At 25.7% G+C, this 11,751-nt stretch overlaps 2 protein-coding genes and 1 long non-coding RNA gene across 5 annotated transcripts in view; 2 read left to right on the top strand and 1 right to left on the bottom strand.

Moving 5' to 3' along the window:
* The window catches only part of LOC100570006, a 5,549-nt gene extending 1,193 nt beyond the window's left edge, over nt 1-4,356 (top strand). The window contains exons 3-12 of the mRNA XM_029490626.1: nt 335-405; nt 541-775; nt 1,024-1,157; nt 1,290-1,479; nt 1,554-1,693; nt 1,766-1,931; nt 2,003-2,244; nt 2,346-2,418; nt 2,527-2,735; nt 3,878-4,356. Coding sequence (XP_029346486.1) covers nt 616-775; nt 1,024-1,157; nt 1,290-1,479; nt 1,554-1,693; nt 1,766-1,931; nt 2,003-2,244; nt 2,346-2,418; nt 2,527-2,735; nt 3,878-3,991 — 1,428 coding nt within the window. The 5' untranslated portion in view covers nt 335-405; nt 541-615 and the 3' untranslated portion in view covers nt 3,992-4,356. The remainder of the gene's footprint in view (nt 1-334; nt 406-540; nt 776-1,023; nt 1,158-1,289; nt 1,480-1,553; nt 1,694-1,765; nt 1,932-2,002; nt 2,245-2,345; nt 2,419-2,526; nt 2,736-3,877) is intronic.
* A 775-nt stretch (nt 4,357-5,131) lies between these two features.
* Nucleotides 5,132-11,751, top strand: part of LOC100161662 — an 11,700-nt gene continuing 5,080 nt past the window's right edge. Inside the window, exons 1-11 of one of the 3 annotated variants that reach the window (XM_029490625.1) lie at nt 5,132-5,407; nt 5,497-5,609; nt 6,165-6,242; nt 7,398-7,640; nt 7,806-7,856; nt 8,283-8,521; nt 8,927-9,092; nt 9,528-9,611; nt 9,840-9,965; nt 10,188-10,331; nt 10,440-10,577. In XM_029490625.1, the coding sequence (XP_029346485.1) occupies nt 5,501-5,609; nt 6,165-6,242; nt 7,398-7,640; nt 7,806-7,856; nt 8,283-8,521; nt 8,927-9,092; nt 9,528-9,611; nt 9,840-9,965; nt 10,188-10,331; nt 10,440-10,577 (1,378 nt within the window). In that variant the 5' untranslated portion in view covers nt 5,132-5,407; nt 5,497-5,500. Of the gene's footprint in view, nt 5,610-6,164; nt 6,243-7,397; nt 7,641-7,805; nt 7,857-8,282; nt 8,522-8,926; nt 9,093-9,527; nt 9,612-9,839; nt 9,966-10,187; nt 10,332-10,439; nt 10,578-11,751 lie in introns of all 3 variants that reach the window. The other 2 variants (XM_016802337.2, XM_016802336.2) reach the window with 2 other exon arrangements.
* The window catches only part of LOC107883032, a 12,659-nt gene continuing 11,133 nt past the window's right edge, over nt 10,226-11,751 (bottom strand). Inside the window, exons 2-3 of the long non-coding RNA XR_001679047.2 lie at nt 10,426-10,592; nt 10,226-10,340 (exon numbers count right to left, since the gene is read on the bottom strand). This is a non-coding gene — a long non-coding RNA (uncharacterized LOC107883032). The remainder of the gene's footprint in view (nt 10,341-10,425; nt 10,593-11,751) is intronic.

The following is an 11,751-nucleotide window of genomic DNA, read 5'->3' as shown; positions in this document are numbered from 1 at the left end:
TCAAAAAGTTACGCATCAATTTATATTTATTATTTATAACAAAAATGTCCATTTCAAAAATAATATATCTAGCATTATATATTGCATTTATTAAGTAAAGATAACATAGGTACATAATAATTATAACGTTAACGATCACGTATCTATAGATTTTAAATTAGACAATTTTATTTTAAAATAATACAACAAAAAAATTTTGGTTAGTTAAACGTATTATATATTAATATAAAACCTTTAATAAAATCTAAACAATAAAAAACCTTATTATTATTTTTATTATGCGATTAAAAGTTTAATTTGTTTTAATTTGTTAATATTGTTAAACTTTTTATAGAACCTTTTATTACTGATTACAACATTCATTTAATCAGTGGGATAAAAAGCGTCAGCGTACAATGGGATAAAGTATGTACACTTCTTGTTAATTTTAATTTATTGAAATACTTAATTTTTAATATTTGCTTGTAATTACAAACCAAAACGTCATTGTTTAAATGTACAGTTTTATTATAATGTATAAGTAACATTATGAATTTCCAGATACATCTTAAACGATTAGAATGCAATATAATTGAATATGTTTTGACATTAACGTTTAACCAATCACAAAATCAAATGACTTTTATTGAAGAAATAAAATCAAGTTCCAATTATAGTGGCCTCTCAATAGGAAATCTTTATCCTGGATACAATTATAGTATATCTCTGACTCCTAAGACTAATAAAGGACAATTAATTTCGTCGCCTACTTATTCATTTACTCCCCAAATAACAAGTAACTTATTGTTTTTAATTAAACTTATATACAAGCACATATACAGAAGATTTTTGGGGTTCAAAACCTCCCACGAAACTACCCAAATTTATTTTACAAAAAATATTAATTTTGTTGACATTACAGTATGATATTTAATTAACTGAAGATTATAGTTTACTTATAAATCGCCACCAGAATTATTTCTGTATTTGTGCCTGAACCTATCAACTATCACATATCTATTCAATATTATGTTTTAATTATAGAAAACGACGTCATTATTAAAGATATTATTGCAACTACGACTGATAAAATTAAAATCTCCTGGAAATTAGTAAATGCTTACCAACACGACACAATAGTTGTAAATGCACCTTTTACGTATGTTGTCAGATTCAAAGTAATTGAAATTGTTTTTTAAGTATATTTATATTCTATATAGTACTATATGTATATTATATTAGTTTGTATATAGTTACCTATATGAGCTTGTATTTTTTATTATAAAACTTACTTTTCAAATTTATTTCAGCTGCAACGAATTCTCAGTTGTTCTTTGGAAAAATTAGAAAACAATTGGACATCAATTATAATTTTCAATCGAACGAACTATGAAATATCCGCGATACCTAATTCGCAGTACTGTATACAAGTTACAGTTGCTAATGATGACATAAATACTCAACAAGGATCCCAGATTTACGCATTAACACCAGCATCAGGTAAAGTTTAACGAAACCTAAATAGTATTTTGTATTCATATTTTAATGAGTGATTTCTGTATGTTTCTGATTAGTCCCACAGACTGAACCTATTTTTGACCTTGAATACCCAATGTATGTGACGAATGACTCGGTGTTTGTTCAGTGGAAAATCGATCCCGTAAATTGTTCAAAGTTAAATGGATTCTTATCAACGTTTTATATTGAATTGAAGGTAAATAATTAAATTCTGGAAGTAAACTTTTAATCGTTAATTTATAAAATTAAAAATATATATTTCTTAAAGGATATGGTAGATGACACATTAGAAATAATAGAAACAAAACAAAACTACTTTTACACCAATAAGCTGAAATCAAATAATTATTATGAAGTAAAAGTGTTTATAAAAACACACATCGGTTATAATCTTGAACATTATCTGTTCACCAACTTTACAACTAAATCAAGATGTGAGTTCATTATTATAATTAATTATTTATTTACATACCAATATATTATATTTGTTTTTATGCACACGCAGATTTAGCACCAGTTGATGACTTAGTAGCTTATAAAAAAAGTCTTAAACATCAGTTAGTAGGGCTTCGTTGGTATTATTCAAACGATGCAAATTTAGATGGATTTATAGTTTCAATTAATGAAGACGCTTTTGGAAATGCAAACAATATTTCTATAATTGCCCCAACGAAATGTTCTGCTTGGCCAGAATACTATTGCCATACTTATCATAATTTGAGTCCTATAAACAACTTCACGTTTAAAGTACGTATTGTTAGACGATATAGAATATTTAATTATCTACCTAATTGGCTAATTAAATCAATTGGTAATTATATGATTTATGAAATTGTATTTTGTATTAGATAAAACCAAAGTCGTTCGATTATCCTGAAGGTGGTCATGGGTCGTCCATTTCATTCAACTTAAACGATGAATGTAAGTCAGATGAATGGTTAAGCTTAAGATTCAAAAAATCTAAGTTCTGCCTATTATGTTTTTTTTTTAACATTTTATTATCAAGGACTTATTAAATGTTCTGTTTAGTGCCAGACTCTCCAAATAATTTAAAAATTATTGACATTGGAAATACTTTTATGACTCTCCAGTGGGATATACCATGGATATTTAATGGAGTATTGAAAATGTACATCATTAACGTAGAAGAAATATCATATAAAGATATGAATTTGAATTCTGGCATTCAAACAACAGAATTACCAATTTATGATGAATTACCTTCTTATAATTATACGGTAATTCATTAAAGCTTGAAACTTGAAATTGTAATAGTTATATTAGATATTTAAGATTCTAATTATAAATTCTAATTAATAATATAATCTCACTTGTTATAACTGTATCTCGTCGCCATAAATGTATTAGGTACACCCACCAAAATTGCAAAATCTTACCAAGTTGTTTGTAGATTTTATTACAGAATGAACTTTTTTACAGCTTAATTCCGTTATTCCGTTATATTCAATAGGCTTATCCAGCGTTTCCATATTGATTTCCTGTTTGTTTGTTTGTCTACATAGCTATCCTACAAAGGCATCAAATAATACTACATTTAAAAAAAGACCATTGTACCTACTACCTACATAAAATAAGTGAATCCATCCAATAACAATAAAACAATGATCGGAAAATTAACTTGATGATCTATTTTAATTTTTCAGATATCTATCACTTAGTAGCTCAATTTTAGAACTCGTAGGTAATTTAAAACCAATAAATTAATCGCCGTTTTCAGAATATAAAATTATATATATGGTTATTTTTCTAACACTTTATTAATGCAACCATATCGTTGCCATTCCATAACATTTTTTTAAATAATTTTTACTCTAAGTGAAGAGCGAAAGGTATTACAATTACTCTAGTGGATTGGTAAATTCACTTGACTTTGAGCTGTTTTGGTTTTTTGAAGACCACCATTATGGATGGTCTGTTGGCTGCCCATTTCCTTTTTAGCGTTTACCATAGTTTCCTTGTTAATCGCTATTTCCATTATAGTTTCACTACCTAGTGTAACAGCAGTGTAATTAAAAGCGTACTCTTCAAGTAAACGATCCTATATTTTACTGTATCTAAACCAACCATGAAAATAACTCGAATTAAAGCGTCAAATTCTGAACTAAATCGATATTTTGAAACGAGGTCCCATCAAACAACACAATCTGTATTCGTTTTCCGTGTTTGATAAAATTGATTCAGCGCATTGAAATATGACTTTTTGGTCAAAAATGTTCGGATAAAATAGATGCAAATGTTTTACTAGGATAAGCGTAATAAAACAAGACCATATGGAACTTAATTATCTTCTTTTTTTAAATGTCAGTCGTTTTAATCATATTATTGTAATATTACATTAAATTAATCTAATATTTTACAGGTCAAAAATCTAAATCCTGGCTCCACTTATTCAATTGGAATATTATCCGTATCTACGTCACTATGGTATAGTTTTCCAATCAAAATTCAAGCAAAAACACTTGTAGGCACTTAATTATTGTTTACGTGACCAATGTTTATTATTTTTATCAACAGTAATTTATATTTAATACGACAAGTCGAAATCATAATATTTCACATTATTTTTCTTTATTATTTATCTAACACAATCATGCTATTATACGAGTATGTATGTTGCATTTTATGTTATATTATTAAGTGCTTTTCTATACATATTATAATTTATACATTATGTTTTGTAGTTTCATGCTAATTTATATCGTAGCGTGTAGACGTATAAGTGTTTAAAACGGTGAAACATTATACTATAACCTTTATAAGACTTATTTTGTCAGAGCCAATATGTGTTTTGAATAACTATTCTGTTACTTAGTAGAGAACTGAGTGATTTAAATTTAATTAGTATAAATATTTAATAGAGTTGTAGGTATAAATCGATTTACGCACCTTATTATTATTTATTGTAAATTTGAAAACAATGAAGACTGCTCAATGCACTCAAAAAACAACTGTTCTACATAAAAGTATTCACTATAATATATTATAGTGGCCTGGTATCTTTTTCATTTTCAAGCACAAGCAACAATATTGAAGGTTTTAACTGTTGCAAGTTATTAATTTCGATTTAATTAATATCACGCCCGTACAGGTTATATAATACTATATACATACCACGTCATATCCTATAAGTATAGGTTTTAAAGTAGCACATTAAATTAATTACATTTGTTACTCTTTCATCCAGTAAAATACGTAAACCAATTAAATCAAGACTTACAGTAAAATTGATACTTAATAGTTTTATTTAGTAGAAATATCACAATCTCAAATTAATATTCTAGAATGAAGTGGATATGCTTGTTAACTTTGCTCTAGACTACATCTGTAGTAGTAGGGATTTTCGGACACCCTTGCAAATAGCAACAACCAAAAATCGCACCGTCAACGTGATATTTTTTTTTTAATACATCGCTTTTGTATAATCGTGCTTTAACCCATGGAAAAGTGTAATAATATAAAAAATAATTAAATTAATCAAAATAAAATTGTTATTAAAATAATTCAGTGCATGATCCGTGAACTAACTTCACATAACATAATCGATAACTAGCAATGTCTACCAGTGATAATTAAATATAGTAGGTATTTTTTTATTATACTATGCACTTAAATATCTGTGTATTCTATAATATGTGGACTGATTTAGAAGCTGTTGTGAGTTAAAGTTCAGAGTCCGGAACAAATTTAAATTGATAAAAACGATAATAATTTCAAACACAATTTTATGTTATAAACTTATTCGAGGTGTTGTTAAAAGTAAAGTAAATAGTTGTTTGTGATATAATATAATATTGTGTACCTACCAAGATATAGTCAGTACACTACTAAACACTGACAGGCCTGTCAAGAAACTTATTGGCACATTTTGATTATGGATTACAAACTTAAGGTTGTATTAAATTGTTAAAAAACTATATAATTATTTTATGAATTTTTATAACCACACATAATGAATCGAATTAATCGGAATCATTATAGTAGCATGTTCTTGTTACCAGCAATATATTACATCTTGTTGTGCGTACAAATTTTAAATGCTTATGATGAACATAAACCAAGTGTCACTATTTCACAGCATTTTCATAAGGCTAGTAAGTACCTACAAGCAAATATTATTTAACGTTATAACAAAGTCAAATTAAAATATACATTTTTTCAAATATGTAATTAAATTTCTAGTTTATTTAATTGTTGTTGTTTTTTTTTATATATATGAATTTAAATGTAGAACTTAATAATAATGCGTATCTATTAAATTAATTAAAATATATCGTTTAAATTCCATAAATTAATTATTTTGACTTTTAAAAAAGGAACGCTTTTACATTTTTAATAAATAAAATGATATGTTATATTTATACCTATTTTATTGTAAGCAAATAAAGCTCATTACCACTATGGGGCACTATACCACTTGAAAATATTAAATCTATTAAATTTATTTTAAATTATATATGAACTAAATTTTTATGTTTTATTTTTAAATACAAGCTGTACAATATTTTCACCACCAAATAAAATAACAAAAACACATAATATGAAATCTAAAATATATCATGTGTATTTATTACATAGGTAATACAATTTAAAAATATATTACAGATTACAATAAGGTAATTAATATTGTTCGTTTATTTTAATTTTAGATTGCCTTGATGATTATGATATTACTACAATCTATAGACTCGCGGATCCACGTTTAACTGACAGCAATGGTTTGTTAGGTAGGTAAAAAAATACAGTTTTTATTCGAAACAACGGATATACATTTTAAATGATAAAATATTATATAAATAAATAATAATATTGTTTAAACGGTTGTTTTATCTAATGTTTACCAAAGCCAAAGGTACACTATAATATAATTTAAATCAAATTGTACTCATTTGATATAGGAGCATTATGATTATCAGTAGAATTCGATCATTAATTTTTCGTTAAACGTCTGACAAAACACATACGAATACAACGTCTGTTTAACGAAATTAAGTATTGGTCTATGATTAATCGAGTTAATAGACTTTATAAAACAATAGGTGATGGTAAAACGTGAGAATGATTTTATTTGGTACTAAAGGCTTCTGGGGTTTCTGAACGGCTGACATTATTTTTATGAAATGGTACTTTTAAATCAGCTCCTAAATTATTTATCCAGGTTTAAACTTTATATTGTTTTGTGAAATGTGCTAGAAATTATAGTAGGTACCAATGGTAATTATTCAAGTATTATTTAAGTAAAACGAAATATAACTTATATTAATTGGTGATTGACTATGTAATTTATTATTTATTTTATTAATATTATATTATATTATTACCTAGTGTATTGCATTATATTTATTATTATTATTTTATAATTTTTAATTTTATTATTTATGTTTATTTCATTAATTATATTAAAACGATGTAAATACTCACTGTTAAAGAATTGCGTGTTAGCAAACTGGGAGTCATCGAATTTTGAGTCAGTGGATTGGGTGCCGGTAAACTGGGAAATCACCGGGGAGAGAGATCCTACCGTGATATTTTTTTCAGTATAATAAATATTTATGACCTTATACCTAACCATAAATTATATTTGCAATGATCAAATAGTGAATTTTGACAAATCAGTCTAAGCAATATTTTTTCTGATGATTATACAGCGAGGTTACATACAAATTTACTGTAACTTACTATATATATACTATTGTACTTACTATCTTTAATTTAGGTATTATTGAATTATTCCCTACTTTAAGCCGGAAGGAAATTATCTTATTTACCTATAAGCAATTTTAAATGTATGAGCATGGGTTTAAGATATTCTTCATTATTTTTAAGATATTTATAATAATATATTATATAATATTAAACACATTATTATAATATTTTATTAGATGGTTCAAATGCGACGTCCAATAGTAACTATTCAATTGAATCAATTGAAATACATTCCAGAACAAATGCTATTGGAATACCTATATTAATTGGAAATCAAATTGACAACAATTCTCTGTCAGATGCTATTTTGCAATTTAATTTGGCGGAATTTTATAAATATGGATTTATGCCAAATAATAGCCGTATGGGAGTTTATTTGGATTCAAATTACTGGAAACAATCAACTATTTTATTAACGGGTAATATATAAAATGTTTAATCTGTTTAGATCTTTTTTAATTAACAAAATATTGCCATTTTCTATTAAGAAATGTCATTACTCATTAGTCATTTATACTATATAGGTACTTATATATATCTTCTCGTTAAAAAAATAAGTTATTAATTCTGTATAATTTGAACAGGAGACAAATGTGCTGTCGACTCTGTTTCTTCTACTACGAGTTATAATACAGGTAAATTTAACTAAAACGTGAGTAACCAAAATAATTTTATAATTATTAGTCAAAGTAACGAAATATCATTTTAACTATCAACCAAAATTAAAGTATTAAAATATAATATGATCACATATAAATAATCCTATAAGGCAATGAAAACAATATAATATCAGCTACATTCAGAAAAAAAATATCAAAATAAGTACAAATGTAATGACTTACTAGTTTTCAGGACGTGTGTAATAATAATACACCACAGACACATGCACTGTTTTGGGCAGAGGAAAGAAAATAATCTTCATAAATATATTATAGCACCTACCAAGTATATATTGTTTAATGTCCCATGTTTTTTTTATTACTGAATATACATAACAAATTATAAACTAATTCTCATCAACACCCAATAATATGCTTTAATATTTTAGTTTTTGGTTTCAGAATACAAGTTGAATGAATGCATCGATGCGTTAGAATATAAATATGACAAACATTTCTATCCATATTCAGCAAGAGATGATATTCATCAGACTTTTCTAAAAATTCATTGGAAGCCAGCTAAAAAACAAACTTGCTTATCAATTACATACTATCATAGTTGGGACTCTGAAATGGAAATCATTATGAGTATATCCAATGAAAATGATACGTTAATAACTTCTTCTATATTAGAAAAAAAGGTGAGTTCAATATTTTAAATGTAGAACTAGCAAGAGTGAGAATGCCACACAGTTATCTGTACATGTGGTTTTTTGAACATTTTGAAAATGTTGTTCCCAAAAATAGAGTATTCATCGATAGTATCAAAAATGTGGATATTCTATTTTTATTTTTTTTTTTTTTTTAAATATGGTTATTAATTATTATGTATTTATTATGAAATTTTAAATCAATACTTGTAAATAAATATTTATAATTTGTTTTTTCAACAACAATTTTTTTAGCAAATTTTTAATTTAACTAATTAAGGATATACGGATATTTGTACCTCTATAGTTTTCAGTATCACGATTTATTGGTACCACTAGCATTTTATATTATAATACAATATGCGATGTTAAATTGAAAATTTATTTTGCATATAGGATAGCATAATGACATTAAAAGTGACCGACATGGCTCTTATTCAAGATCAGAAATATAAAATGCTTTTAAAAAGAAAATATAGTAGTGCGCTTAACTATAACGATTACAATAGTTATTTGGGAAATTGGTTTGAACTCATACGGATTTCTCAATGTTCAGATGAAGGTATTTATTGACGATAATATAGTATTATTATTTACATATGAACAGGTTATGCTAAATAATGAAACTAACAAAAACCATCGAAGATAATATTTATATCTCTTATACAAATAAGATAATTCAAGTTCCTTTTTATCGTATTTTAATTAATAATTTATCTTTTAACAATTGATGGATATAAGCTAGGCACACACTTTAAAAGGAGATTGTCCATAATATATGAATCAATTGAAAGTAATGACAAGGGTACTTATTTTATACATATTTTCTAGTATGAAATAGGTAGGTATTTGAATTTTTAATTACATTATATATTATAATAATTATGTAAATTTTAAACTAATTTATATTTTTAAATATTAATCTAAAACATATTTTACCATATTATGAATATTAAATTTCATGGCATAATACCATAATTTTTGAATTTTTTCCTAGATGAAGAAGAAGTAAGAGTTGTTTCTATAAATGACATTGGTCATTGGTTTGAAGGTCCAAAGCCTTTCAATATATTCGGAAACGGTATGCATACAAAAAAAAGAGCTTCCAACTAAATTCTTTCGTTTTTTTTTTTAAACATTTAATAAGGACAATTATTTAGTTTTAAACTATTCTAGCTGGTACCTATACTATAATATTTAAATGTAATGTCCTTAAAAATGTATCATGTACCTATTATACATTTAGTTTTACTTTGTAAATATATTTTTCCATTACATTATTCAAATTGTATTTAAATAATAAATATAGACGATACGACTGTCTGTAACAAAATACAATCCTCAACTAAATATTGTTTAAATGGAGGTTTCGTGCAATCAACAAGACAAAAATGCGTTTGTCCTCCTGGATTTAAAGGACAATTTTGTGAAATAGGTAATTAAAATTCATCGTTATAAATAATATCAGGTCTTTGAAACTTTAATACATACCAATATTTTTAGATGTTATAAATTACAAATTATTAACTTTATAATAATATTCTTATACACGTATAAAATATGCTGTTAGTAACCTATTGATTCAATCTGCTTATTGCTTAACCTTTTGATCATACGCATGAATATAAAAATTATTAAGAAATAAAATATGTTCCAGGATGTGGATCAAATTTTTATGGAGCTGATTGTAATGGTGCTTGTTCAATGCATGCCAATGAAATGTGTCGCGGATTGTTGATGTGCACGAAATATTATGGCTGTACATGTCCAGTAGGCCTCACTGGTCCATTGTGTAACAAAGGTTTAAACACTTTGAAGAATATTATTTTTACACAATTTTTTTCAATAAATGAATAAAGTAAAATAAAGAAAATATAGGTAATATGTTAACGTACATTTTTCCATAAAGATTGTAAGCCCGGTACATATGGTGCGGATTGTAAGCAAACATGTTCATCAAATTGTCATAACAATAAATGTGACCAATATACTGGCATCTGTTATCATGGATGTTCACAAGGATATTTACCACCATATTGTCTACAAAGTAAGATACAACTTTCTGGAATATAAAAAGTATAAATATCACAACCAAAATTTGTAATTGTATTCTTATATTTCTAACATTTTGTCATTCCAGAGTAATTAACGAAATCGTGCCAAAACCCACTTAAAATTTATTTTATAAAAAATATTGTCAAAAAACTATCCTAAAAAATTAAGCAACCAACTCCAGATACTTACCTACTATAGGGTTTAGAGTTCGATACTTCAGCCATTTAAACTAAAGCTAGCCACAATAATATTATAGCTACTAATGATATATTTTAGATTCTGAGTGGAACGATGAATGTATTGATTTTACAATGATGTGTGTTTTTTTTTTTATTTTTTTTTTTATTTTTTTTTTTATTTTTTTTTTTATTTTTTTATTTTTTTTTGTGTCTGTCATCACGTTTTAGGACAGTAAAAGTGCTTGGATTTTCTTCAACAGTACCTTTTCTGATAGGAAAGTGAATCTAGTTGGTACTTTGGGGGGTCAAAAGTAAATTTTTTCCAATAGTTTTCAAACGCGCCGTGAAAAACAAAAGAAAAATTAAGGAAAAACGGGAATTTTTACGCAAAATCTGTTTTCGAGAAAATCGATTTTGGTTTTTGGTGTAACTTTAAAACAAATGACCGTAGATATATGAAATTTTGACTGAATGTTTATCTTAGCATTTTCTATACACCATAACATTTTCAAAATATTTTGATTTATTTTGAGCTCTTTACGGACATTTTCATTTTCCATTTTTTTTTAGTTTTTTTTCTAAAAATATCAATAAAATTTTATTTGTTGGATAAAAAAGCTTGAAAATTTAATAGAAGGCTCCTAATATATTGTTTCAAAGGCAGATGAAAAATATTAAAAATCGTTAGTCACAGTTTTTTTTTATAAACATTTAAAGTTCAAAAAATGACAAAATATGGAAAAATCACGAAAATTTGCAAATTATTTCGAGTTAGAAATTCATAAAAATTTTTCTTTTTAAATCTAAGATATGAAAATGTAATACAAGATTCCTTATAAGATTGTCTACCTTTATCAAACAAAAAATATCTATAAGGAAGTCAAATTAAATTTTTAGGATCGTTTGAAATTCAAATTTTTACAACAATGGATATTCACTCGATTTCTCATGTAGCGATTTCCTTATTTTGTGTAATTCAAAACAATA

The sequence above is a fragment of the Acyrthosiphon pisum genome, chromosome A2 (assembly GCF_005508785.2).
Source record: "Acyrthosiphon pisum isolate AL4f chromosome A2, pea_aphid_22Mar2018_4r6ur, whole genome shotgun sequence".
NCBI classification, from domain to species: Eukaryota; Metazoa; Arthropoda; class Insecta; order Hemiptera; family Aphididae; genus Acyrthosiphon; species Acyrthosiphon pisum.
This window is presented reverse-complemented; position numbering and strand designations above follow the sequence as displayed.